The sequence below is a fragment of the Enhydra lutris genome, unplaced genomic scaffold (assembly GCF_002288905.1).
Source record: "Enhydra lutris kenyoni isolate GAN:26980312 unplaced genomic scaffold, ASM228890v2 scaffoldscaffold38, whole genome shotgun sequence".
Lineage (NCBI taxonomy): Eukaryota > Metazoa > Chordata > Mammalia > Carnivora > Mustelidae > Enhydra > Enhydra lutris.
This window is the reverse complement of record NW_019154122.1, coordinates 4,266,076-4,290,321: the sequence shown is the minus strand read 5'-3', so window position 1 is coordinate 4,290,321 and position 24,246 is coordinate 4,266,076. Positions and strand designations below refer to the sequence as shown.

The following is a 24,246-nucleotide window of genomic DNA, read 5'->3' as shown; positions in this document are numbered from 1 at the left end:
GTACCACCTATAAGCTGTGCAACCTTGGGCAAGTGATTTCTCCTCTCTGCGCCTCAGTTTTCTCTTCTGTAAAGTAGGGATGATGACTGTTCTGTAAGATGGGGCAAATGACCTCAGGGTTGTTAGGAGCACAAAAGAGCCAATGCCTTGTGTAAGTTACTTGTTATCTCCAAACAAATTATCTCCAAACAGTTTAAAAGAAGAGTAAACCAAAAAATAAAATAAATGAAAAATAAGTAAAAAAAATAACAAAAGTAAACATTTATGACTACACACAGTTTCTTGGGGTCAGGAATTTCGGCGGCTTAGCTGGGTCTCCCATGAGGTTACCGTCATCCGAAGGCTTGACTGGGGCCGGGGATTCCAAAATGGCTTCCTCCCATGGCTAGCAAGTGGGTGCAGGCTATTGTCAGGAAGCCTCAGGTCCTCACCACATGGAGATCTCTGTAGAGTTGGTGGGGTGTCCTTACAACATGGTGGCTTGTTTCAGAGCTAAAGCCATAATATTTTATGTCATGGCATGGAAGTCACATAGCATCATTTCTGTGGTGTTCTATTGGGTACATAGGATAGTCTTAGTGTAGGAGGGGACACACTAGGGTGTAAATTCAGAAGGCAGGGATTATTGGGCGCCATCTTGGAGGCTGGTGCCTCTGTGCTTCCAAAGCTCCTAGAAGGGCATATGGCACACAGCATTCTATCCATTACACCTCTTGTCTGGCTGTACACATAACTCATGGAAGGGGCAGGGTGTTCTGGAAGGAACATTGAGGGCAGGAAGCACCAACCTGGTACATGTGGACTCTTGTGACTTGGGCAAGGGATGGATCAGTCGTATTTCATAAGTGAGAAAACTAAGCTCGGGGAACAGAAGGGACAGTGAGCCAAAGCTTCTGCTACTTCCCTGAACCAGGCACTATGGCTTTCAAGCCTGACCTATTCGTGACATGTAAGTACATACCCAAGCTGCCCCATTGAATTCATGGTCTTCTGCCCCGGGGGTTGTGGTGCCGTGTCTGGAGCCCTTCAGACCTGGGACTGCACTGATGGATTTTAAGTCCTGGATCGCCCACTTAGCAGCTGAAGATACCAAGCTACTGAGCACCCGTGCCTCAGTCTCCTCTGTAAAATGGACATAGTGATCCCCTTACCAGTCTCCTCTGAAAAATGCGTGTGGTGATCCCCTCACCATAGTGTGGCTGGGAAGGGGAAACGAGGCCATCTGTGCTCCCGCAGTGCTGGGCACTGTTTGGACCCACCTGTGGGCAGCTTCTTCCTGGCTTGCTCTAACCCCAAGTTGTGTGTGGGGAACCTGTGTTCCCTGAGACAGCCCAGGCTCCTTGCGGGGGAGGGTCCCCCTTGCAGGGTCACAGGAAAACCTCACCGTCCACATCTTTTTTAGGTCTCTTTGAGCCTGGGGACTTGCAGTATGAGCTGAACAGGAACAATGTGACTGACCCGTCACTCTCAGAGATGGTGGAGATAGCCATCAAGATTCTGAACAAGAACCCCAAAGGCTTCTTCTTGCTGGTCGAAGGTAGGGCCGCAGGCTGCAGGGCCACTTCCCTGGGAGCTTCTGGGTATATGGCCTTCGGGTCTGGGGATGGGGTGCTCCAACTCTTCAAAGACAACCATCCACTTTTGGGGAGAAGGCTAAATTCCTTTTGGGGAAGACGGGTTATGCATGGTGTTGAAACTCCCAGCCCAACAAGCTGTTCTCCTTTAGACACGAGGCACCTGTCAGGCCAAGTAGTCCAGGAAGGCTTCCCAGAAGAGGAGGTGGAAGCCTTCCTTTTGGGGGTCCCTCCCTGAGCTTCCCTCCTCCCAAAAGACAGGTCCAGGGTCCTTCACGTCAGATACCTATCAGTCTGAGGGAGCTCTCAGCTGGATGGCAGGCATCTGTTACAATGCCCTTGTGAGGCCAAGGTCAGATTCATGACCCTGGGATGTCCCAGATCCCCCAGACTGGGAGAGTCGGTCCCTTTAGGAGTTGGCAGTGTTGTATGCCAATGTTTACGGGGTTTCCCAGCATGCAGGGAGGCCCTAGAGTCAGGCTTTGGTTCTTTGCTGGTGCTGTATGACCTCTGCCTATACATTTCTGTAAAATGAGGTCAAAAATGGTCTTAGAGAGATTATTAACATCCATTGCGTTCAGAGACGTAAAGTACTTGGAACAGAGCCCAGCAGAAAATAAATCTTCGGTGTTTCTATTATTACCATTATTATGATTACACAATAGCCAAGTCAATAACAATAGGAAGTGTGAGGAAGTGATAAAGTTTCCAGAATCTTCAAAGTTCTAACAGCCATTGTCTCCCATGGTTCCACATGTTGCCTCACTGAACTCTCCCTGTACACACACACACACACACATTTGCACATACACACTCACCACACATATACACACTCAGGCCCCTCTGCCTTCCAGAGGCCAGCGGCCGGCCGCCTGGCTTGGCTGCTTTCTTGCCAAACCCCGGGGTTCCCACTCAAGCATGGCGGTCTCAGCCTGGCCTGAACAGGCCTCTGACGCCAAGGACCCAGCCAGGAACCAGTGGTGGTGAACACGGGCTCCCCTGGGAGCAGTCCTCTTTGTGACTGCTCCCAGAACCACAACAAAGGAAGGACCCACCCTGCCAGCCTGCCAGGCCACCGTGGTGAGGCTCAGGCCAATGGGAAGGGAGGACGCCCAGGCTCAGGACCCTCAGAAGTGGGAGTGTCCACTCAGGCAGTGTCCTCCTGCTAGAAACAAGAAGGAGTCGCCTCAGGTCATGCAGCCCTTGGCCATGACTTTGAAACCAGGTGCAAAGCCAGGCCTCTTGCACCCACCTAGGAGAGAGGTGGCACAGACTTTAGAGGCCTTTATGAAGGCCTGCCGTGGGCACTGCCCAGGTATGGAAAATGAGAGTCACACCCAAGTTCAAATCCCAGTCATCCCACCTTGGGCATGTCACTTCTGCACCTAAGGCCTCAGTTGCCCCATCTGTAAATGGGGCTGATTTTGTACCCATTTCTGCCTAGGATTGTTATGAAGGGGAAACTAGACACCAGCTTGTTATGCCTGGCACTCAGTAGGCCTTTAGGCACGCTTGTTCCATTTCCACCTGTCAGAGGTCTCCGACTCCTTCGAGGAGTTGGAGAAGCTGTTCTGAGGGCCGTGAGGGGTGCTGGACAGAGCACCAGCTTTTCAGTCACGTGGATCTGCTCTAAATCCTGACTTCGCTCTCTCCATGCATGGACCCTTGGTCCACAACCTGTCCCCACCGAGCCGCTGTAAAGGTTGCACGGCGGCATGATGTGTCCAACATGGTACTTGGCACGTGGCCATTCCCCATCAAAGAATGGTTCCTCTGGCGGTCATGTGACAGGACCTGGGGGTGCAGCTCTCCCCCTCACCCTAGGCCTTTGCCTTGGTGTCTCAAGGGGGCAGGATTGACCACGGGCATCATGAGGGCAAGGCCAAGCTGGCACTGCACGAGGCGGTGGAGATGGACCAGGCAATCGGGAAGGCAGGCACCATGACCTCTGTGGAAGACACGCTGACCATCGTCACTGCAGACCACTCCCACGTCTTCACCTTTGGGGGGTACACCCCCCGTGGCAATTCTATCTTTGGTAAGTGGGCCTTGCTTGGGGTGGGCACTGGGCACTCCCGCGGTCTGCCCATCGGGGAGTGGGAGTAGGGAGGGAGAGGCAGCAAGCTCCGGATCTGGCACAGGTGGGACTCTGCGAGAATGGAGTAAGGAAGAGAAGGTAGAGTTGGGGGATGGACGCCGTTACAGGATAAGGGGACAGAGTAAAGTGAGTGCTCAGGTGGGGGGCTGCATGGCTACCTGGGTGATGGGTGGATAGAAGAATGAGAGAGGATGGATGCATGGCCTGGGGGGGATGGACTGCCATCGGGAGGAGTGTGGGCACCGTGAAAACCGGGGGGGGGGGGGGTTGGGGGGAAATCAATCAGGTTGGGAAAGTGGCTTCATGGAGTGGTTCAAGGTTCTTCACAGGGGATCTAGGGATTGCCAAGCTGTAGTCTTGGTGCTCCAAGATCCCTGGGTCGATGCCTTCCTGCGCAGGTCTGGCCCCCATGGTGAGTGACACGGACAAGAAGCCCTTCACCTCCATCCTATACGGCAATGGGCCTGGCTACAAGGTGGTAGGTGGCGAGCGCGAGAACGTCTCCATGGTGGACTATGGTGAGATTGCCCAAATCCAGGGCAGGGCACCCCGTGGGGATGGGCCTGGGTATACTGTAGGCTCATGGCCAAGGTCGGGGGAGGCTCCAAATAGCCAGGAATTGGATCAGAACAATCTCAGGTCAACTCCCCATCCGCCGTGGAGCAGCTCTGTGACCTTGGTAGTGCAATTTTGCCTTTCCTAGCTTCCCTTTCTTCCAGGAAAGAGTTCTGCCTCCCAGGGTTGTCTGAAGGGCTTAACGTGGTTCCCTGCGCCTTTTGCTGTTACACCGCCATTTCCACTGTGGCTGTAATTCCCCGGAGCTGAGCCTTCTCCGTGTGCCCCTCTAGTTCCGTATGGTTGAATGTTCATTTGCTCACAGTGGCCCCGGTGGTCCTTGGGGGTCTCACTGTGCCGCTCTCAGCAAGCCCAGTGAGAGGCTTTCCTGGGTTCACTAAACAGCCCAGAGGAGGTGGATTTTTCTCTTCTGGGGGTCGAGGGGAGGCTTCTGTGTCAGAATAGACTCGGCCCCAAATCCCACAGCCCTTGCACAAAGTGACGTCCCTGCACCGAGCTTCTATGTCCTCCTCTATAGAAGGAGAGCATTCGAGCCAGCCTGGAAGGGCAGGAAAAGCCACAGCAGAGCCCAGCCCCCCGGCAGGCTCTCAGCAAGTGTTTCTTCTGGCCCACAGCTCACAACAACTACCAGGCGCAGTCCGCCGTGCCCCTGCGCTATGAGACCCATGGTGGGGAGGACGTCGCAGTCTTCGCCAAGGGTCCCATGGCGCACCTCCTGCATGGCGTCCATGAGCAGAACTACATTCCCCATGTGATGGCTTACGCGGCCTGCATCGGTGCCAACCAGGACCACTGTGCCTCGGCCAGCTCAGCAGGTGGCCCTTCTCCAGGGCCCCTCCTCCTCCTGCTGGCCCTGCTCCCCTTGGGCATCCTATTCTGAGGGCCCAGGGCCCAGGCACCCACCAGTCTATGACAGATGGCCAGCCTCCCCCTCTCAGCATGGCCCACCGTCTGGGAGCCTGCCCCTCAAGGGCCAGGTAGGGGGGCCTTCACAGCCTCTACAGCTGCCAGAAAGAGGACCCAGGAAACCAAAGTCTGCTGCCCAGCCTCGCTCCCCTCTGGAATCCTCCACTGGAGCCAGACCAGTTCCCGGCCTCCGGCCTCTACTCCCTCCCTGCTGCCCCTTGGGCCAACAGAGTAGGTTTCTCTGGGCAGGCAGAGAAGGCTGACTGCAGAAATTCTCAAAGCATCTTATTTTTCTAGCAAACACACTTCTCCAGACCTGGAGCTTCCATGGAACATTCTGGATCTGACCTTCCCACTCCCCTCCCCTCTTGGAACCACCAGGTCCCATTGTGCTCATGTCCCTCCCTGCCGGGGAGACCCGGTTCTTCTTCCCAGGATGGGGGTTTGCTCACTCATCCTGGGGCTGCCAGGGGCTCCCAGGAGGTGAGCTGGGACTGGCCATCCGACCCCAGGGCTTCCTGGGCCGGGAAGAACAGCCGGGACAGGCAGACATTTCTCAGCTCTTAACACACATGCCCACTCCTCTCTGAAGGGACACTCCTGTTTGGAAAGGCAAAAAAAAAAAAAAAAATCTTTTTTCTCTTTTTGGTGTTGGTTAAAAGGGAACACAAAACATTTAAATAAAACTTTCCAAATATTTCTGAGGACAGAACTGAGTCTTTGTGGTCAGTGAGGAAGAGAGAGAAACAAGCTTGTTTCTTTGGGAGAGGACTGGACTCCGGGCCCAGGAGTGCGGGTGGCGTTGGGCCGGGAGGAAGGGGCTGTCTGACGACCTGGGGCTTCACCACTCCATACCTGTGTGACTTTGGGCAAATGGCTCTATATCTCTGTGTCTCCGTTTTCTCTTTTTTTTTTTTTTTAAGATTTTATTTATTTGACAGAGAGAGATCACAAGTAGGCAGAGAGGCAGGCAGAGAGAGAGAGGGAGGAGGAAGCAGGCTCCCTGCCTAGAAGAGAGCCCGATGCGGGACTCGATCCCAGGACCCTGAGATCATGACCTGAGCTGAAGGCAGAGGCTTATTTAACCCACTGAGCCACCCAGGCACCCTGTCTCTGTTTTCTTAACAATAAAATGGGACATAGCCCAGTCCTGGGTTGCTGTGAAAATCCAAGAAGAATGCCTCTGGGCCCTGAAATCCACAGCAAGAAGGCCTCCAGGTCACTTGTCACCTTTACTGTAACTAATCCATGTCAGGGACCAGAGGCAGTGGTCCCAGCCCCGCCCACCAGCATCCATCAGAAGCTAAGAGTGAGCGTCCTCCTCCATCAGCACGGGTTTGCAAGGCCCTCAGATGCTTTCTCAGGAATGAAGAACAGAGAGGGGCTGACAAATCCACCTCTATTCATCCACATAACCCTTATCCTGTTAAAGATAAATCTGGAATGTAACGCAGTGAAGAGTTTATTTCTATCTCAAACATGTGATGGTACATCCAGTCAGGTGACAGGGACCCAGGCTCTTTCCATCTTGTGGCTCTGCCCTCCTCCGAGTCCTGGATGCTTTTTCTTACCAGAACTACTGAAGTCCTGTGAGCAGCACATAGATGGGGGGATCGAGGGGGGTAGAGACCCTTTTTAACCACTTCTTCCTGGAAGTGACACACATAGCTTCCACTCTCATCCATTGGCGAGAACTAGTCATGTGACCCCAACTAGCTGCACAAGAGGCTGGGACATGAAGTCTCTCCGGCTTTTTTTGGAAAAAAAAAAAAAAAAAAAAGGGAAGATCTGGCTGGTACTGCTCCACCTTTCTGCAAGGTAATGGCTGATTGGAGCCAAGAGATGGCTGTCCGTCCAGGGTACGGCTCTCCCATTTGCCACAGTCCCCAGAACTCTTGGTACTCTTACACTAAACCCCTTAAGACAGTGCTACCCCTCTGGTCCCGGTGGAGACCGAGCTCATGGCCCCTGCTTTACTCTGGGAGTAGGCGAGGCTCTCCGTCCTCGGAAAGCTCCTGTCTCAAGACACAGATTGCCAGAAGCCATCCCAGTTCGAGGAAGCTGGAAGCCGTGGGGCAGGGAGGGGGCACCTGACCAGTACAGGAACAGTGGGGCAGGCCCAGAGGCAGAGAAAGCAACCAGTCAGCTGGGGCTTGACAGGCCAAGGAGTCCTGAGGCAGGACATGAGGGTACAGAGGGGACTTTGGAGGACCCCGTGGGGACAGATCGGCAGGAAGTTCTCAGATGCCATTCCAAGGAGCTGCAGGTGGACCGAGCACCTGGGGAGCTGGGGAGTGAGCCTCATTTTTGAAAGATCATCGTGGCTGCCCAAGGAAAGTGCTAGAGCAGACCAGGCAGAAGAAACTGGGGCTCGGGAGATGGGGACGGGAAACCCCAAATATGGGCCTGAGAGTCCCACTTCGGTTTGTCAAGGAGGAAGCTAGACCGCACACGAATGAATAGGTCATCAGCAAATTGTTTGCTCTGAGATGGAGGGAAGGAGAGAGAATCATACCCAGAACATGCCGCACACCCAACTAAGCACCCAGGACTTGGCCATGAAGTTGCCATCTTGTCACATATACTGCCCGCACCATCCTGTGAGACAGGCGTTATCATCCCCATTTTGCAGATGAGAAGGGAGAGGACTGGCAGAGCACAGTGACCTGCTCAGGGCCCATGGCTTGAAAGGGACAGCTGCAAGTTGCACCTAGGTCTGCCTGGCCCCCAGCCCTTGTCCCCTCCCTGGCCTCTGGGTGCTAATCTCTCCAAGGCAAACAACCCAGGCCCCACCAGCCACAGAAGCCGTCAGATGGGGGTAGTAAGAGCCCTACGCCAGTGGAGTTTATAATTAACCCTGGTGGCTAACCCAAGACCTCCCAGCAAGATCTAGCACCAGCCGATCTGGGGGTGGGGGTGGGGGGGCTGGGGGGATTAAGTTCTCAGAAGGGGATTTGGGCTCCCGAGTTTCTGGAGTGTCTGGGTGGCTTCCTGGGGCTTCCTGGTGCTGCTGCCCTGTCGTGGTTCCAGGCCCTCTTCTGACTCCTCTGCTGTGGGCGCCGGCCTCAGGATGGGGTAGACATGGGCCCCATCAGCCAAGTGGGGGGCAGGCCGGGTTGGGGTCCACCACCAGCCAGGGCCACCTGTCCCTTCTACCCATTGGAACACAGGCCGAGGATCGCTGGAAGCCGAGTGGTGGGCACACTTGCCAACATTCCTATGGTGTCCCCCAGAGTGCCAGTCACGGTTCCCAGTACCTCACAGGCCCTGAACCCACTTATCCTTCCCACTACTCCCAGAGGGTGGGACTGTGTCTGTCCCCCGTTTCCAGATGAAGACACAGAAGCAGAGAGAAACCGATGACTTATGCAAAGCCGCACCACCAACAGGGGATGAAGGAGGGCGTGAGGCCAAGCACTGTGGCTCCAGAGTGGGCTTTAATCATCCTGATAGCTCCTTTCGGTGGGGTAAGGAGCAGCAAGGAGGGGTCAGGAATATAATGCAAAGGTGGCTGGGGTGGGACGTCCCTGGCAGAGGTCCTGTCCTATGCGGTTTGTGTCCTTGTCGTGCCCAAAGGCCTCCCGCAGAGCCCCTGCCTCCTCCCCCAGGCCACGGTGGGCGGCTCCAGGGTCTCCAGGGTCAGCCCGGGCTTGCACATGCTGGCTGAGGGACCTGGAATTAGCTTCCTGCCCACTCAGGTCATACCTGGTTGGGGAACAATGGCAGTAGAGAGGCTGTGCCCCAAGGACGCTACTGTCCTGACATCCACTCTCATGGCCAGTTTTGGCTCTTGGTGGGCCCTTTGTCTGCCGTGCCTGAGGGATCTCCTGGGACACAGGCCTCTTGCCACTGTCCCCGAGACAAAGCTCAGGGCTGGATGCCAGAGAGGAACATGGCCCAGAGAGAATGAGACATCAAGGTGAAGGTCACTCAATAAAATGGGTTAGACACCGAGGGAGACGTGGTCTGACTGATGCTTTGGAGAGATCGCTCTGGCAGCCGTGCAGAGTAGGGCCCAGGGACGCCAGGAGTCGATGCTGGAGGGCACTCTGGAGGCCTTTTTGTCACTGGGGGTGGAGGTGCTGGTGGCTTGGACCAGCCCAGTGTAGTGGTGGCGGGAAGCAGCTGGATCCCAGTCATGTTTGGGAGTCGAAGCCAGCGGGGCTTGCTGATGGGCTCACTGTGGGGAGCAGAGGAAATAGCAGAACCAGGGATGCCCCCTGAATTTTTGGCCTGAGCACCTGGGTGGAGGGCCATTTATGGATATGGGGAACAGATCTGGAGAGAAAATACAGATGTGGTTTGGATCATGTTAGCTTAGAGATGTCCATTGGACGTGGGGGCGGACGTGCCCATAGGTAGTTGGGAAGGAAGAGTCTGGGGTTCAGTGGAGGAATTCCACTGGAGACAGAAGGGGGGCTGGGATGGCATTTAAAGCTGCAGGGCACAGAGAGAATATGGCGCATTCAAGATCACAGCCAGCCAGTGGCCAGGATTTGAACTGGGGTCTGTCAGACTCCCAAAACCTGCAGGAGCCGTTTCCACTCCAGCAGGTGTTCACCTCTGGGTTTCGTCCAAAGTGTGTGTTGGGCAGGGAGGAGGTGTTGTCTGAAGCTTCTGGAAATGAATCTGGGAACAACTGAGAAACTTCCAGCCTGGGCTACCCACCCCACAGCGACTACCTACCCCGGCAGATGAGCCCTCGACAAGCATGGATTCCTGTTCCCTTCCCATTGTACAGATGGAGACACTGAGGTCCAGAGGAGCACAGAGCCAGGATCTAGGTCTTCTGCCTGCCACCCTGACTTTTCCACCGGCTTCTGAGTTAGGCTCCCGTCTCAACCAACTCAATGGTTGGGTTGAAACCACCCAATAGAGACAATCCTGGAGGGGGAGAATGTTTCTCTTGAGGCCCTCAGATGGAACCAGGGTCTGGGGCCTTCCCTCCTGGGCTCCCCACAAGGCAGTGTTGACCCCACGCCTGCCTCTATCCCTCGTCCAGCCATCGTCAGCCTTCAGGACCCCTCCAGGTCCCTGGCAGGGCAGCCTCGAGCCTGGCCCCAGTCCCGGCTCCTGTCCCACAGCCCTGATCGAGCCCCTCTGGCCCCCGCCCAGACCACCCAGCACCAGGGCCTGGCAGAGCCCAGTGGGGCTGGCGGGCAGGGCTCCCAGGCTGGCCAGCCATGGTCTGGCTCCACCCGAGGGGCTGTGGCCTGGGAACCGCTAGCTGTCTCCTCAGGGAAGCGGCTGGGATCTCCAGAACAAACAGGGAAACCACAGGCCCCTGCCCCACCCGAGCCCCACAGAGCTGCCTCTGGCCACGTCCACCAACACCCTGTTCTCCAGGCGCAACCAGTGGGGAAGGAGCGGAATGGCTGTGGTCACATGTGGACAGAAAAAGCTGCGACGGGGGGCTTGGGCGACGCTTGCTGCTCCCGCAGAGCCCCCCAGGAGAGGGGTTTGTCCGAGCTGGGGATGGGGCGTGGCTCCTCAGCTTCAGGCTGAGCGCAACACCCTGGAATCAAACAGATCCGGGTTCAAATCCGGCCTGTGCCTCTTCCTAGATGAGCAGCCTTGGGTAAGTGACTACACTTCTCCGTGCCTCAGTTTCCTCTCTGAAAAGTGGTTCAGTGGCCCCTGCCTCCCACGGATGTAGTGAGATGACCCAGAGTCCTCCGGATGGAGAGTGCCTGGCTTGGGGCCTGACACACAGTAGACTCTTGGGAGACCCTAGTGCCTGACCTGTCACCAGCGCCATGACAGCTAGAACAATCCCAGGGGATTCCTGGGCCTGGCAGGGCAGGTCAGGACAACCTCCCTGATTCAGAACAGCTGGGGGATGGGGAGCATCTGACTCCACTAAAAGCCGCAATTAGAGCCCAATTTAAAGAAATGCTGTGTTAGTTCTTCCCAGGGCAGATGTGATTATAGGCTCAGAGCTAAACCGTTACTAAAGGGATGACACACAGAAAGGCCCCTTCCAGGGCATGGAGGATGTCCAGCCCCAGCCCCTCGTTGTACAACTGGGGAAACCGAGATCCAGGGCAGGAAGAGACAAGCTCCAGCCCACACTGCAGGTTAGAGGGGGCCAGGCCCAAGCCCTGCCTTCCGATGGCGGCTCCAACCTCTGTCCCTACTTCTTGCTTTTCTCCGAAGGATTCATTGCTGTATCTGGAGGCCAGAGGCACCTTGAAAGAGATGACATTCCCTGAGAAGGAGGGACGAGGGCTGAGATGATGAAACCTGAGCGTGACACTGGCCATGAAGCCAGGGCCTCGGGGCCAGGGACAGCTCCCTGACCGGCATGCAGGGACCTCATGAGAAGGACACTGAGGGTAACAACACTGATCAGGAGGTGCCCCCGCCACCGCAGCCCTCTTTGTGGACTGGCACCATCTTCCACCTTTAGCTACTCCAGCGGGGGGGCTGGGGGCCCCATCCCCATGGCAGGGATGGCAAAGCCCAGGTCCTCAGTCTCTTGCCCAGGACTGCACAGGGAGCCAGGGACAGTGCGGGCATTAGAACAGGTGCACTCCTTTTAAGCCCAGACAATTTGCTATGGTCCTTTAGCCCAAGTCCCCAAGCGAGGTCATCTCAGCAAATGGTGACAGTGGGTGAGTCAGGAATGAATGAATGAATGAGGGATGAAAAGCTATTTAAGGACCTCTGTTTCTTGGGGAGGTGTGAGAGGGCATAGTCATTCCCTCCAGGGAGTCCCCTGAGATTAATAGCCTACAGGAAAAGGCCAATTTCAGCTCTCCAGAAACGAGGGTCCCCAACTACCTGGGTCCCAGGAACTCCCCCGGCTGTCTGAGTGCCCCCGCGAAGGAACCCTGAGAACACCTCTGTGGTCTGCCCCTCCATTTTCGTCCCAAGCAACCCCCCAATGCTGTCAGCCGGAGGTTCTCCTGCCCTAGTCCCCACCTCCTACAGCCCTCTTGCCCAGGCTGAACTCCGGTTGAGAGCAGAGTCTGGGGCGGAGGAGCTATAGGGAAAAACTGGCCTCCTCTCTCCAGCCCCTCGTCCTTCACTCCTTTCCTGCAGCTCCCTTTGGGGAGCCCCCAGGATGGGGGCTCTGCACACACCAGTGAGCTCCATGGAGCTTGCACGGTAGGCTGCTGGAGCCCCCTGCTGGCCAAGCGTGCCCATCCTCACGGAGGTAGGGAAGATACTTCACTCATTCAGCAAATAGTTATGAAGCCCCTACTATGTTCCAGGCCCTGGGTTAGACCCTGCGGCTCAGCGGGGAACATACACAGACCCTCCCTTCTATCCCTGTGGTTCCCTGTGTGGTGCTGGTGTCAGGGTCACGGCCCCCCGCCCCCAGGCTCCCAAGGACGGTCCCTACGACCAGAAAACTGAAATCTCCCTGTGGGCAGGAGGTGTGCCCCCGCCATGAGACAGGACATGGTTGTGCTATCCCCCCGCCAAGCCTGGGACTCCCACAGGCTATAAAACCTGCCATTCCCGAGAAACCTCTCGGCTCACTCCTGGAACCTCCCAAGGTTAGGGCTGCCAGATAAAATATAGGATGACCAGTTAAACTTGAATTTCAAATAAACAAGGAATGATTTTTTAGTATAAGTATGTCCCAAATATTGAATGAGGTATACTTAAACTAAAAATTATTTCTTGTTTATCTGAAATTCAAGTTTAACTGGGCTCTGTGTTTCTACTTGCTAAATCTGGCAACCCTACCCCTGGAGTTCATTCCTTCTATTGGCACCTGGCCTGTCCAGATGGCCCATGTCGTGCCTCGACATGGCCTCTGCCTGCCCCATTATAGCCCCTGTCCGCCTCCAGGACCGCTGTCCTCCCCAACAGGCCCCTGGTTCCCAGGTGGGCACCCAGTCCAACCTGGTGTGTACGCTCCAGCCTATGGTCTGTCAGGAATGTTGTCTGACCGCCTTCGTGATGGGCCCAGAGAGAGGGGGACAGAGCCACTCCTGCAAAGAGGGACCTCAAGTGTCAGTGGCAGAGAGAGACAGAGATCCAAAGATTCCAGGGTTCTCCCTGAGTGGATCGGGGTAGAGGCTGGGCCCCTAAGCCCCAACATTGGCCTTGGGACTCTGGGTCCTGGATGGGAAGGCCCTGAGAGGCAGCTGGGGGTCTCCCGCCCTAACAGGGCAAGGAGTCCAGCCCCGGCCCCTGCTGCTCGCCCCTCACCCTGCTTCCCAGGGGCAACACAGGGACATTCATGGCTTCCCAGAAGGGCCTATGGGGCAGCCAGAGTGGCTTTTAAAATTAGCCTCCCTAACCAGATCTGGTTATTTCAGGAGGCTCCGTCCCTGGCTGTCCCCTGGGCAGGGCGGGTACCGGGAGGGAGGGAGGGAGGGAGGGACCTCTACATTCCAGGGTCCCTGGCTAAGTACCCCCTGTGGCCTAAGCAGTAGAGAACATCCAGGTCCGGGTCCCCTGGCACGGGGCGGGCCTGGGCCTGCGGCCGTCTCTTTGGCAAAGTCGCCCAGGGTTAGCCGTGGATAACGGTGCACACCCCAGCTGCTATGGGATGGGGGAGGACCCCTCCTAGTGGGCATGGGTCTCAGGCCAGGCACCTCAGAAGCCATGACAGCCTCCTCACAGCAATAGGTAAGGCTTTGTCCTCCTTTTATAGGTGGTGAACCTGCAACCTGGAGGGACAGGTACCAGCTCTGAGGCAGGGGAGACGGGTGTCGGGTCAGCCAGGCTCCCAAGTCCCTCTACAGGAGGCCCCTTGCCTCCTGCGTCTGGAGACACCCCTGGCTGCCATTTCCACCGCTGGAGTTATTTCTAAGTAGAGTCCCCGGCTTCCCGGAGCCTGGGGCCCCCCACCCAAGCCCTAATTCCAGCCTGGGGTCAGTGTCCTGGCCCGCCCTCCCCACCTCAGAACCCAGAGCAAGCCAGGAGCTGGCACGGGCCCAAGAGAAACCATTGGACACTTTGATCCTGGAGGCCAGCCTCCTTTGGCCCCACCTTGGAGGCTGGGGAGGTGGGGATGGGTTGGGGCCGAGCCCGAAACTCAGCCCAGAGGTCTGCCCTGGCCACAGAGCGGGGCTGGTGCAGGCTGGGCCGGCAAAGGCAGGTTCCACGTCTGCTGTGACAGACCCCGGGGCTCCGGCCCAGCCGTGGAGCAGAGCAGAGAGCATGCGGGGTGCGTGGGGAAGCACACAGGTGAGGGTATCCGAGCCCCCTTCTGAAAGGACTGTCAGTCCCGGCAAAGCCCGGGGAGCTGAGGCTCCGGGAGCAACTGGCGATCACACGTCCCCAGGGTCTGGACATCTGCGTCGGGCCGGCACGGGCTACTCCGTCTTCTGCACAGAAAGCCGACCCCACACCCTCCGATGGGGCTGCTGTATTGGTCCCCGTTAACAACAAATCACTCCCCCCACCCCCAACACGTTCACTGTTTATAGAGCACACCCGGTGCTGGGGCTGCACCCCTGAATCCTCATGTCAGGGTACCCAAGTCAGAACTATCAGCACTCTCACTGTGCGGATGAGAAAACTGAGGCCCAGAGAGCCAAAATCATGTCCCCCAAGTCACAGAGAGAGGAGGTAAAGGCACCCAGCTCTTGACCTTGGTGCTGAACTGCGGCTGCCTAACCCTAACCCTTCTATGGTGGGGTGGGAGGAGGCCGGGCAAGAGACAGAGGGGAGGACGGAAGGTGGCAGGGAGGCTTCAGGCTACTGGACTGGGGTGAGGCTGTGCAGGGGTTGGTATGGGACCCATGGAGCCCAGGGCAGCCTAGAGCCAAACCGGGCGGGCGGGGTTAGGGATTGGTTGTGAGTCACAGCCCCTGGGTGGCCCCAGACATCCTAGTGCCACTGTCAGGAAAAACATGGCAGCCCCTTGGAGGGGGGAGGTGTGCGCTCACCACTGTCCTGGGGAGGGCATGGGGGTTGTGGCAGGCAGAGGAGAGGCCACAAAGCTCTCAGGAAGGCATGTGCCACCCCAAGCTACTCTTCATCCTGCCCTCCTACCTCAGAGGAGACCCCCCACACCCAGTAGCAGGGTTGGACTCCCCCGCCTCAGCCCCACATCCCATCAGGCCCTTCAGCCAGACGCTCATGCCCCCCAGTCCTTCCAGGCCTGCCCACTGTCCCCAACGACGGCCTTCTTGACACTCCCTTCCCTGCCTGACATTGCCCAGCCCAGCAGCAACCCCAGCTTCTATGGCAATCCGGTTTTAAATCCTCCATGGCTCCCCGCTGCCCTGAGCACAGACCCCTGGCCCCGTGGTCTGGCATTCAAGGCCACATGGCTCTGGCCTCACCTTTACCCTGTCACCTTCCCATCACTCAGAACTGTTTGCAGGGCCCCTGGGTGGCCCAGTCAGCTGAACGCCCACCTCTACCTCTTGATTTCGGCTCAGGTCATGATCTCAGGGTTGTGAGATGGAGCCCCAGGTCGGGCTCTGTGCTCAGTGCAGAATCTGCTTAAGATTCTCTCTCTCGGGGCACCTGGGTGGCTCTGTGGGTTAAAGCCTCTGCCTTCGGCTCGGGCCATGATCCCGGGGTCCTGGGGTTGAGCCCCCCACATCGGGCTTTCTGCTCAGCGGGGAGGCTGCTTCCTACTCTCTCTGCCCGCCTCTCTGTCTACTTGTGATCTCTGTCAAATAAATAAATGAAATCTTAAAAAAAAAAAAAAAAAGGATTCTCTCTCCCCTCACCCTCTGCTCCTCTACCCCCGTACATGAATGCTAAGTAAAGAAATAGTCTTCAGGGGTGCCTGCGTGGCTCAGTGGGTTAAAGCCTCTGCCTTTGGCTCAGGTCATGGTCCCAGGGTCCTGGGATTGAGCCCTGCATCAGGCTCTCTGCTCAGTGGGGAGCCTGCTTCCCCCTCTCTCTATGCCTGCCTCTGCCTACTTGTGATCTCTCTCTCTCTATCAAATAAATAAATAAATAAATTTCTTTTTCTTTAAGAAAAAGAAAGAAATACAATCTTAAAAAAAAAAAAAAAGAACTGTTTGCTCCCTTCCCAGTTCCAGGCACTCTGCTCCACCACATTTGCACCTGCGGTTCCCTGGCCCAGGGACCCTTTTTAGGCCTTTCCAGGATGCTCGGGCAGCACTGCTGCGGAGTCTGCTCCATGACTCCCTCACCCAGGCTGGGTCCCCCGGTTTGTGCACACCCCGGTCACGCCGTACCCTTACTGTAACCGCCCAGGACCGTCCGTCCCGGTAAGCGATCCCTTGGCGCCCCCTGGTGGCCATATTGAGGAAATTCTTGTGCTTCTCTGAGCAACTGAAAGGAGAGCCGGAGGCCGATCACCCAGCACCCACTGTGTACCAATGAGCCAGGTGCTTGCTATACACCAGCTCGAGGAACCCCCATCACAAGCCCTGGGGACAGATACTCTCGCTCCCATTTCACTGAAGTGGAAACTGTGGCTCCAGTTCCTCAAGGCCCCCCAGCTAGAAAGAGATGGCGCCGGGACTGAAACCGAGGTCAGCTTGACCGCAGAGCGGTCTTCCTCCCCCCTGCACAGACAGGGAGCAGGGTGGACGGAAGGGCAGCACGATGGGAGGGAAGCACACAGAACCCATAGTTTGGCCATGGAGGTACCCCTGCAGCTCTGAAGGGTGGGATGAGGGGGACGGACAGGCTGGTACCCCGGGGCCACTGAGATCTGTCTGGAGTCGGTCAGGTCCGCACAAAGCCAGGCCTGACCCGGGGTACAATAGCGATAAATAGAATTTATTTTGTACAACTGTTACTGACATACACACAGCCACGGGGGCTTCCAAAATGGGTGTTGGGGCCGGAAGGCTGGCCTTTGGTGTGGTGCCTAAAAAGTGTGGACAGACACACACAAGGATGTGGACTCACAGCAGCTGGGCCTGGCTGCCCCCTCCCTGGGAGTTGGGTGGGGGGGCGCAAAGGCAAGGCCCATAACTCTAGGCCAGCTGAGACCCCTCAACCTGGGGTGCCCAGAGCATGGGATGGCAGGGGTTAAGCTGGGTGCTGGCTGAGGAGCTAGATGGGTCCCCCTCCCCCTCAGGGGGCCACTTGTCTGTCAGGTGGAGGCAGTGGACAGGACCTGTGGTAGAGCTTGAGGGTCCAGGAGGGGCAACGGGCATAGCCAGCTCCCAGCCCTTCAGCCCACCTGGGGTCTCAGGGAACCCAAGAAGCAAGGTAGGGTGATGGGGGCCCCTAGGAGGATAGCCCCCATTCTGGGGCAGGTGCATGGAATCACAGTCTTCAATGACCTCTGAAATAATCTTGTCCATTTGCAGCAGAGGTACCCAGAGAGGGATGGGGACTTGCCCAAAGTCACACAGCAGAACCAAAATTGGAAGCCAGGACTCAGGACTCCCAGCCCAGCACTCACTCCCCCAGATTTCACATCCCACTGCCTCCACAGTAGGCTGTGTACGCACGGAGATAGGTCAGTCCTCCCTTCCCATCCTGCTCCCCATGAGTCCAGAGGGGCACCCAGGTGTGATGAAGGGCCCGGGGTGGGGGCAAGCCAGGCCTGGGGTTCTGCTTCAACTGATCACGGCCTGCCCCAGCCTCGGGGGGTTGGGATGATGCCAGCAGCTTCCCCCTCCCAGGTCTGGATGGCTCCGCCCTGCAGAGACAGCCCAGACGGGTGGCCAAGGTGGGGGCAGGGGACAGCCCACAGGCTGGTGCTGGCCTTGGGGGCAGAGGGCCTAGCCACCTGGACTTGACACAGCATCTTCACCTTGTGCTTCTGCGGCCTCATCTGCAGGGTAAAGGGAGATGAACCTGCCATGAAGCGAGAGAGAAGCTGGAGGGGCCCACCCCTGCGGTCCCAGGCTCTATCTCCGGGTCTTCCGGTCCCACTGGGAATCCCCCAGGCCCTTTCCCCCCAGCAATTCCCAAGTCCCTCGCAGGCTCCCACCATATCCTCCCAGCAACTGGTGGCTGGAGGTGAGGCAGCAGCTATTGGACCCACCACACAGATGAGGAAACCAAGTCTCGGAGAGGGGCCAGCGACCTCCAGAGTCCCACCCAACCTCTGAGGGGCAGAGGGTTCCAATCCAGGTCCATAGACGGCAGAGGAACAAGGAGGAGTCACACCCCCTTCCCGCCCACCCCTGCCCCCTCCCGCCCTCTCCACACCAAACAAGAGCCAAGGACTGGGTCTGACCTGCTCAGTGTCACCTTCAGAACGGGAGCCTGGCTAACAGCCCTGCGCGGACAGAGTGCGGGTGAGGCAGGAGATAGGACAGATGACAACACCGGGCAGGAGACACAGACAAGCAGAAGACACGGGCTGCCCGCAGGGCCAGATGAACCCAGCCCCTCCTGGCCTCAGGGGACCTCTTGGTCTGCTGTCCACCCCCAGTCCCCTTGGACACCTGTCCCCTTTCCCCAGCAGCAGACCCCCTCCTGGGGGAGCGTTCTCACCGGGCAGGCCCCGGGCGGCGTCACCTACCAGCTGGGATGTGTGATGCTCAGACGCCTCCAGCTGGATCTTGATCTCGGGACACGCAGGGTCCCCCGACTTGCCGGCCTCGGGATGGGGTGACCGTGAGGGGCCTGGGGAGGGGGGCAGGAGGGAGCCACCTCACTGGCCGCGGGGAGGCACCAGGGAGAGTGACGCATGGATGGGCGGTAGGCACCATGCCCCTGCCCCCACGGAGTCCCTCCCTCAGGGAATCCCCCTCTCCTCCCTTCCTGACCCCTCCTCCGTTATCCCCCAAGAGCCCTCCTGAAGTCAGCAGCCCTCTTGGTGAGATAATGACCCACCCGCTGTCCCCGCTGTTGTGGGGGGCAGGCCCGGCACACACCCACTGCCTGGGGCATGAGGAGTGGTCTCGGCCCTCTGTGCTTCTCCCTGTCCCCCTCCTGCCACAAGGGGGGCTTGGCAGGGGAAGCTGCCTGTGGCCTGGTACCTGGAGAGCTGCCCCCACTCGTGGTGCTGACGCTATCCTCCAGCCACGTGCTGTAGATGAAGGAGTCCCGTTTGTGAGGCGTCCCTGAGGATGAGACGCTCTCCTGGGGGTGGGGGAAGAGGAAAAGAGGGAGGTCAGCTCTTCTCCAGGGGCTGGCTGGGCTCCCGGGCCCCGTCTCCTGGCCTCCTCTGTTTGCAATCCAGAACCCCTCACCCTCGCCCCCCTGCAAAGAGGATGGGGGCCCAGCAACATCTGCCCCAGCGAGACCACAGGAGGATGGGGGGGTATACACCACACACTCCCATTCATTCATTCAGTAAACATTCTGAGGTTTATCCTGGGCTGAGCCGGTAAGAGAAAGCAGGCAGGGTCCCTGCCCTCAGACAGTGAGGTCTAGGAGGCAAGACAGGCTGTGAAGAGACTAGCAGAATTCCAGACTCTGAGCCCCACGGGCAGGGCCGTGGTCTTCCCTGCTCCCTGCTGCATCCGCAGCACTTGGAAGAGGGCCTGGCAAGGAAGAGGGGGCTGCTAGAGCTTTGCTGAATGAAGAATGACACGAGGGTGCTAAAGGCAAAGCCCCGGGGGGCTGTGAGAGCATGAAAAGGGGGTTCCCAACCTACCCTGGGACTAGAAAATCAGGGAAGGCTTTCAGGAGGAGGTAATGGGAGGCCGAGTGGGAAGGATGAATAGGAGTCAGTCAGACAAAGGGGGAAAGAGGAGACAGGGAGAGTGTTCCAGACCAAGGCCGTAGCAAGTGACAAGGCCCAGAGGTGGGTTAAGCCTGGTATGTTGCAGGGACTGCAACGGAGCACAGGACAGCTAAAGTGGTAAGACATGAAACTGGGGAGGGACTGGCTCCTCAGTGGAGCCTTTAGAGATGGGGCTCTCTGGGGGTGACACTGGGGAGCCACGGAAGCCTTCAGAGTAAGGGAGCATTCGTCTGCATGACTCCTTTGGGCTGGGTCCCCTGATCGCATCTCAGCACACCCACATCTCACCCACACAGCACGCTTTTGCCCCGAGTATCTACAGGGACCAAAGGGCCGCTTCCCAGCCATTGGAGAGCACCACGGCTCCCTGGGCCTCTCACCAGGCCTGTGTCGTCCGCGTCCCCACCCTCGGTCTCCTCCACCACGCTGGCGAAGCTGCTGGCGCTGGACGAGGAGCGGGAGAAGTCCTTCAGCACTTCTGCCCTCTGGGCTGTCGTCTCCGCTCTGCGCAGACAGCACCCTGTCAGCCTGCGTCTGCTCCGGGCCCCGCACCCCGCTGCCCTGCCCTGGGAGGCCCAGCCTGCAGCCACCCAGGCACCTCAGTGGCCCCCACGACAGCTGCCCAGGCCTCAGAGCCTCCCCCCACGGCTGTCCTTCCTAATTCAGGGGTCTGAGCACACCTCTCCCCTGAGCAAAACCCTCTTGTGTTTCCCCATCGCCCCAGATAAAGTCTAATTTCCTTGGCGAGGTATTCAGTAATAATAATAACTATTTACAGAGAAACTCTGGTCCAGGGTACGTTTGCTCTGTACCAGGCACTGTTTTAAGTGCTGTTACTGGAGTTATCTCCTGGTTATCATTAATAGACCCATCTTACAGATAAGGAAACACTGAGGTTCAGAGAGGGTGGGCACATAGCCCAAGGTCACCCAGCTATAGGTGGGAGAACAGGGGTTAGGACCCAGGCCTTCCAACTCCACAGTCTACTCTCAACCCTCTCAGTTTTGTTCCATGCTCAAGACTTTGTGTCTCCTGGAGTCTCACTCCTTCCCTCAAATCTCCAAAAGCAAATTCATTTTTCAAAATTCAGCTGAGGGTCTCCTCCTCCCTGATTTCCTCCTTTCAAGGTGGGAAAGGACCTCCCCACTCTGGGTCTGCAAGCCCTGTCTCTCCCTGTCCCTGTCGTGCATTCCTTCTCTGTTCACTGGCCTGACCCTTCAGGAGAGCACAGTCTGGGAGTCTAGACACTCCCACAGCCAGGACAGAGGAGGCTGAGCCACAGCACTGGAGAGAGGGGTGGCCTCTCTCTACTTCCATTCTTCCCCACCCCACCTCTTCACATGGCATCCACAATCAGGTTGGAAAGCATCACTCCTCTTAGCTAAAATCACAAAGGGTCCTCCTTGGCCCCACTTAGAGTAAAATGAAAAATTCTCATATGGCTTCCAAAGTCAGGATCTAGCCCCTGCCCACCTCCCTGACATCCCCAGCATCACCCAGCACAAAGTCTGCCTGGGCCCAGCCCCTCACTCACTCAGCTCCAACCGCACCACTCTTCTATCCTTCAAGCATGCCTCAGGGCCTTTGCACTTGCTGTGCTTTTTGCCTGGAGCCCTCTTCCCTCTGCCATGCCAGTCTTAGCAGGGCTGGCTCCTCACTCAGCTCTCACTTGAAGCCTCCCTCATTTCTAGATGTCTTTCTTGAGCACCAACTACCTGCCCCCCCACCCCGTAAGTCCTCATTGCATCCCCTACTTTATTGTCTTCTTGTGTCACCAGCTAGAAACAGCTCATCAGGTTACGCTACTCTGTAGTGTCAGCTCCATGGGGCAGGGGCTGTGCATGCCCAGCTCACTATTGGATTTGGAGCTTGGCCTGGGGCCTGGCATGAATGAAGCTCTCGGTTGGTGTGTGTCAAAGGAGGACCTGTGAGAGTGCCCAGACCTCCCTGATGCCCTGGTGTCCAACACACAAAGCCCTGGTGCCCAACGGGCAGCCCCAGGCCCACGCAGAGACTGGAAAGGGTGAGTCCAAGCCCCCTGGCTCAGCGTGCCCCGAACCCCAACCTGTTCTTGGTCGTGGGCATCTCTGGGGAGCTCTGAGTGGATGAGTTCTCCGACTTGGGCTCCTGTGAGGCGTGCCCGCTGTCTGGGGTCTTCTGGCCGGCGGGGGGACTCTCCCTGCGGGGCACACGGGGGCAGTGGGGGGATTCAGCACTGGGCCTGGCATCAAAGGTAGAATGAGGCCCAGGTGGTGAGGTCACGGGTGCCTCTTGCCTCATCCCCATACCCTATATCCTCAGGGGCCAACCCCAGGGCCATCCCTGCAGCAACGTGGCTGGCCTGGCCGAGGAAAGGAGCAGGTGTGCCAGAACATCTATGGAAGATAGGACACTCCTCCAGTTCTCCCCTCCTTATCCCTGTCATGAGGAAGGCGACTGGAGACCAGAGACGGGAAGGAATCTGCCCCGTGATGCACAGCTAGCTCCATGGCAAAGTCAAGATCTGAACCCAGGCTTCACAGGCTTCTGGGCTCCCTTGGCCATAAGGATGGTACCACCTCCACTCCTGAGCCCCGGGCCACCTGCCCTGTGTCACATGCCCCACACCACACCTCTACAGCCGCCCCATGCTGTCTGTTGTGTTCTTAGCCTCATTTCCCAAATTGGGACGGTGAGGCTCAGAGAGGTCCAGTGACTTTTCCAGGGTCACCCAGCCCCAACGTGGTAGAGGCAGACTTCACAGTCAGGACCTCTCCTCTGTTTCCCAGGGGCCGTCCTGCTGCTTCTGAGGTATACTACCTGCACTCTCCCACACAGGTGTTGCCCCGCAACGCCCACAGGCCAGGCTGTCCATCTCAGCTCCACCTCTCACTGGCTGTGTGACCTGGGCAGGCCCCTGCACCCTCATCTACAGCACCTTGCCATGCAAGGTGTGACCCGCTGCGGAGCCAGCAGACCCAATGACCAGAGACGGCGTCGCACGGTAGATAACGAGCTGGCCCAGGGACCTGGCACACAGCAGGTGCTTGGCTGCCTAACTGTGCCCAGAGAGGGACGGGGGCAGAGGAGTTGGCACTCCCTCCTGCTTGCCTAACTCTGCCACTGCAAAGGAGCCGGGAGGGGCTGGAGGAGACAGGGGACCTGCCCACCCACCTTTTCTCCTGCACCTCCTGGATGTTTTCGATTCCGATGGCACTGCTGCGGCGTGAGCCGAACGGGCCCGACTTCTTCCTTGTAGGGCTCTTTCCAGGGACGATCAGTGACTGCAGGGAAAGGCCTCAACTCAGTGCCCACCTGTCCTGGGAGAGCCACTGCCCCCCACATGCCACCTGGGGCCCTGCTGCCCCAGGCCCTGAAGCAGAGGCAATGGAGCAAGAAAGGACGAGAGAAGTCTCCATCTCCAGAGATAGCCCTCCAAGTTCACAGGCAGGGAAACAGGCCTGGTGAGGGCCAGGGCCCCCCAAGAGCACACAGCAGCATGGGGCCTGGAATCTCAGTCCAGGAGAAGGGCAGGAACCTGAGGAGGCTGGGCAGCCACTCTGGGCCGGGATGGGAAGAGGATGAGACCTCAGCATGACTCCCAGCCCCCTGGCCCACATTGTCTTGGGACCTGGAGGCGGCTCAGGGCCATGGGGAGAGGGTGGACATTGCAGCACAAGCCCCCACCCCACCTTGGAACCTCCAAACTGGCTGGAGGAGATACTCGCCCCGTGGTTGAAAGACACCCTCCCTCCCGTGGTTACTCAGCACGCTAGGGTGGGAAGCCCCAGCGCCAGAGGCAGACCCCAGCTTCTCTGAGGAGGCAGGAAGATGGGCCCCAGGGAGGCATGGAGTGGCAGGAACCCCCAGGCCGGTTCATGGTGCGGGGGGCGGGAATCAGGGCAAAGGAGAGGGATGGTGTTCCATGCAGAACTGGCGATATTGGGGGACGTGCAGCTGGGTGTAGGGTCTTTGGGTACCAGATCTTGGCAAGGACTCGGCCAGGGTCCCAAGGGCCAGGGCAGGGCCAGAAACCCCTAGTGGGGGCTTGGAGGGGGTACACAGGCTCGGGCACAGGTATGAGGCCTCTGAGCCCGAGCTGCCGGCACTCCACCCTGCACAACCCCGGGCCCGGCCCAAGGGAAGGTGGGGGGCAACGTCCCCAATATGGCCTCCGTCCTGAGAGCGAGCAGAGAACAGCACGTGCAGGCAGCCTCCAGAGCCGGCGGCCCCGCGGACGACAACCTCTTCCACGGTTCCTATGCCTATGGCACTGCCCCGGCGTCCGAATCTACTCGCGCTTTTCCCGGGAATAAGCAATGACTGGCAAGCGGCAGAGGGCAGGGACAGAGAGAAACAGACAGACGTGGAGAGAGACACACAGAGAGATGGAAGGGGCGGGAGAGGCGAGACAGGGAAAGGGGAGAAGGACAGACGGACAGAGAGAAACAGAGTCGACAGTGAGGCAGTGGGTTGACAGAGACAACATGGCCAGGAAGGGGTAGGACAGTGGATGGAGGAGAGAGGTGGGCCAAAAGACAGTGACGCGGACAGACACGGGT

At 57.9% G+C, this 24,246-nt stretch overlaps 2 protein-coding genes across 3 annotated transcripts in view; one reads left to right on the top strand and one right to left on the bottom strand.

Moving 5' to 3' along the window:
- The window catches only part of LOC111154696 (alkaline phosphatase, liver/bone/kidney), a 56,544-nt gene extending 50,679 nt beyond the window's left edge, over nucleotides 1–5,865 (top strand). Inside the window, exons 9-12 of the mRNA XM_022514539.1 lie at nucleotides 1,403–1,537; nucleotides 3,421–3,612; nucleotides 4,071–4,190; nucleotides 4,863–5,865. Of these exons, the coding sequence (XP_022370247.1) occupies nucleotides 1,403–1,537; nucleotides 3,421–3,612; nucleotides 4,071–4,190; nucleotides 4,863–5,128 (713 nt within the window). The 3' untranslated portion in view covers nucleotides 5,129–5,865. The remainder of the gene's footprint in view (nucleotides 1–1,402; nucleotides 1,538–3,420; nucleotides 3,613–4,070; nucleotides 4,191–4,862) is intronic.
- A 10,995-nt stretch (nucleotides 5,866–16,860) lies between these two features.
- The window catches only part of LOC111154661 (RAP1 GTPase activating protein), a 47,875-nt gene continuing 40,489 nt past the window's right edge, over nucleotides 16,861–24,246 (bottom strand). Inside the window, exons 18-25 of one of the 2 annotated variants that reach the window (XM_022514455.1) lie at nucleotides 23,930–24,007; nucleotides 22,859–22,968; nucleotides 21,771–21,884; nucleotides 20,086–20,209; nucleotides 18,996–19,098; nucleotides 18,536–18,639; nucleotides 18,248–18,289; nucleotides 16,861–17,839 (exon numbers count right to left, since the gene is read on the bottom strand). In XM_022514455.1, the coding sequence (XP_022370163.1) occupies nucleotides 18,281–18,289; nucleotides 18,536–18,639; nucleotides 18,996–19,098; nucleotides 20,086–20,209; nucleotides 21,771–21,884; nucleotides 22,859–22,968; nucleotides 23,930–24,007 (642 nt within the window). In that variant the 3' untranslated portion in view covers nucleotides 16,861–17,839; nucleotides 18,248–18,280. The remainder of the gene's footprint in view (nucleotides 17,840–18,247; nucleotides 18,290–18,535; nucleotides 18,640–18,995; nucleotides 19,099–20,085; nucleotides 20,210–21,770; nucleotides 21,885–22,858; nucleotides 22,969–23,929; nucleotides 24,008–24,246) is intronic. The other variant, XM_022514454.1, reaches the window with a different exon arrangement.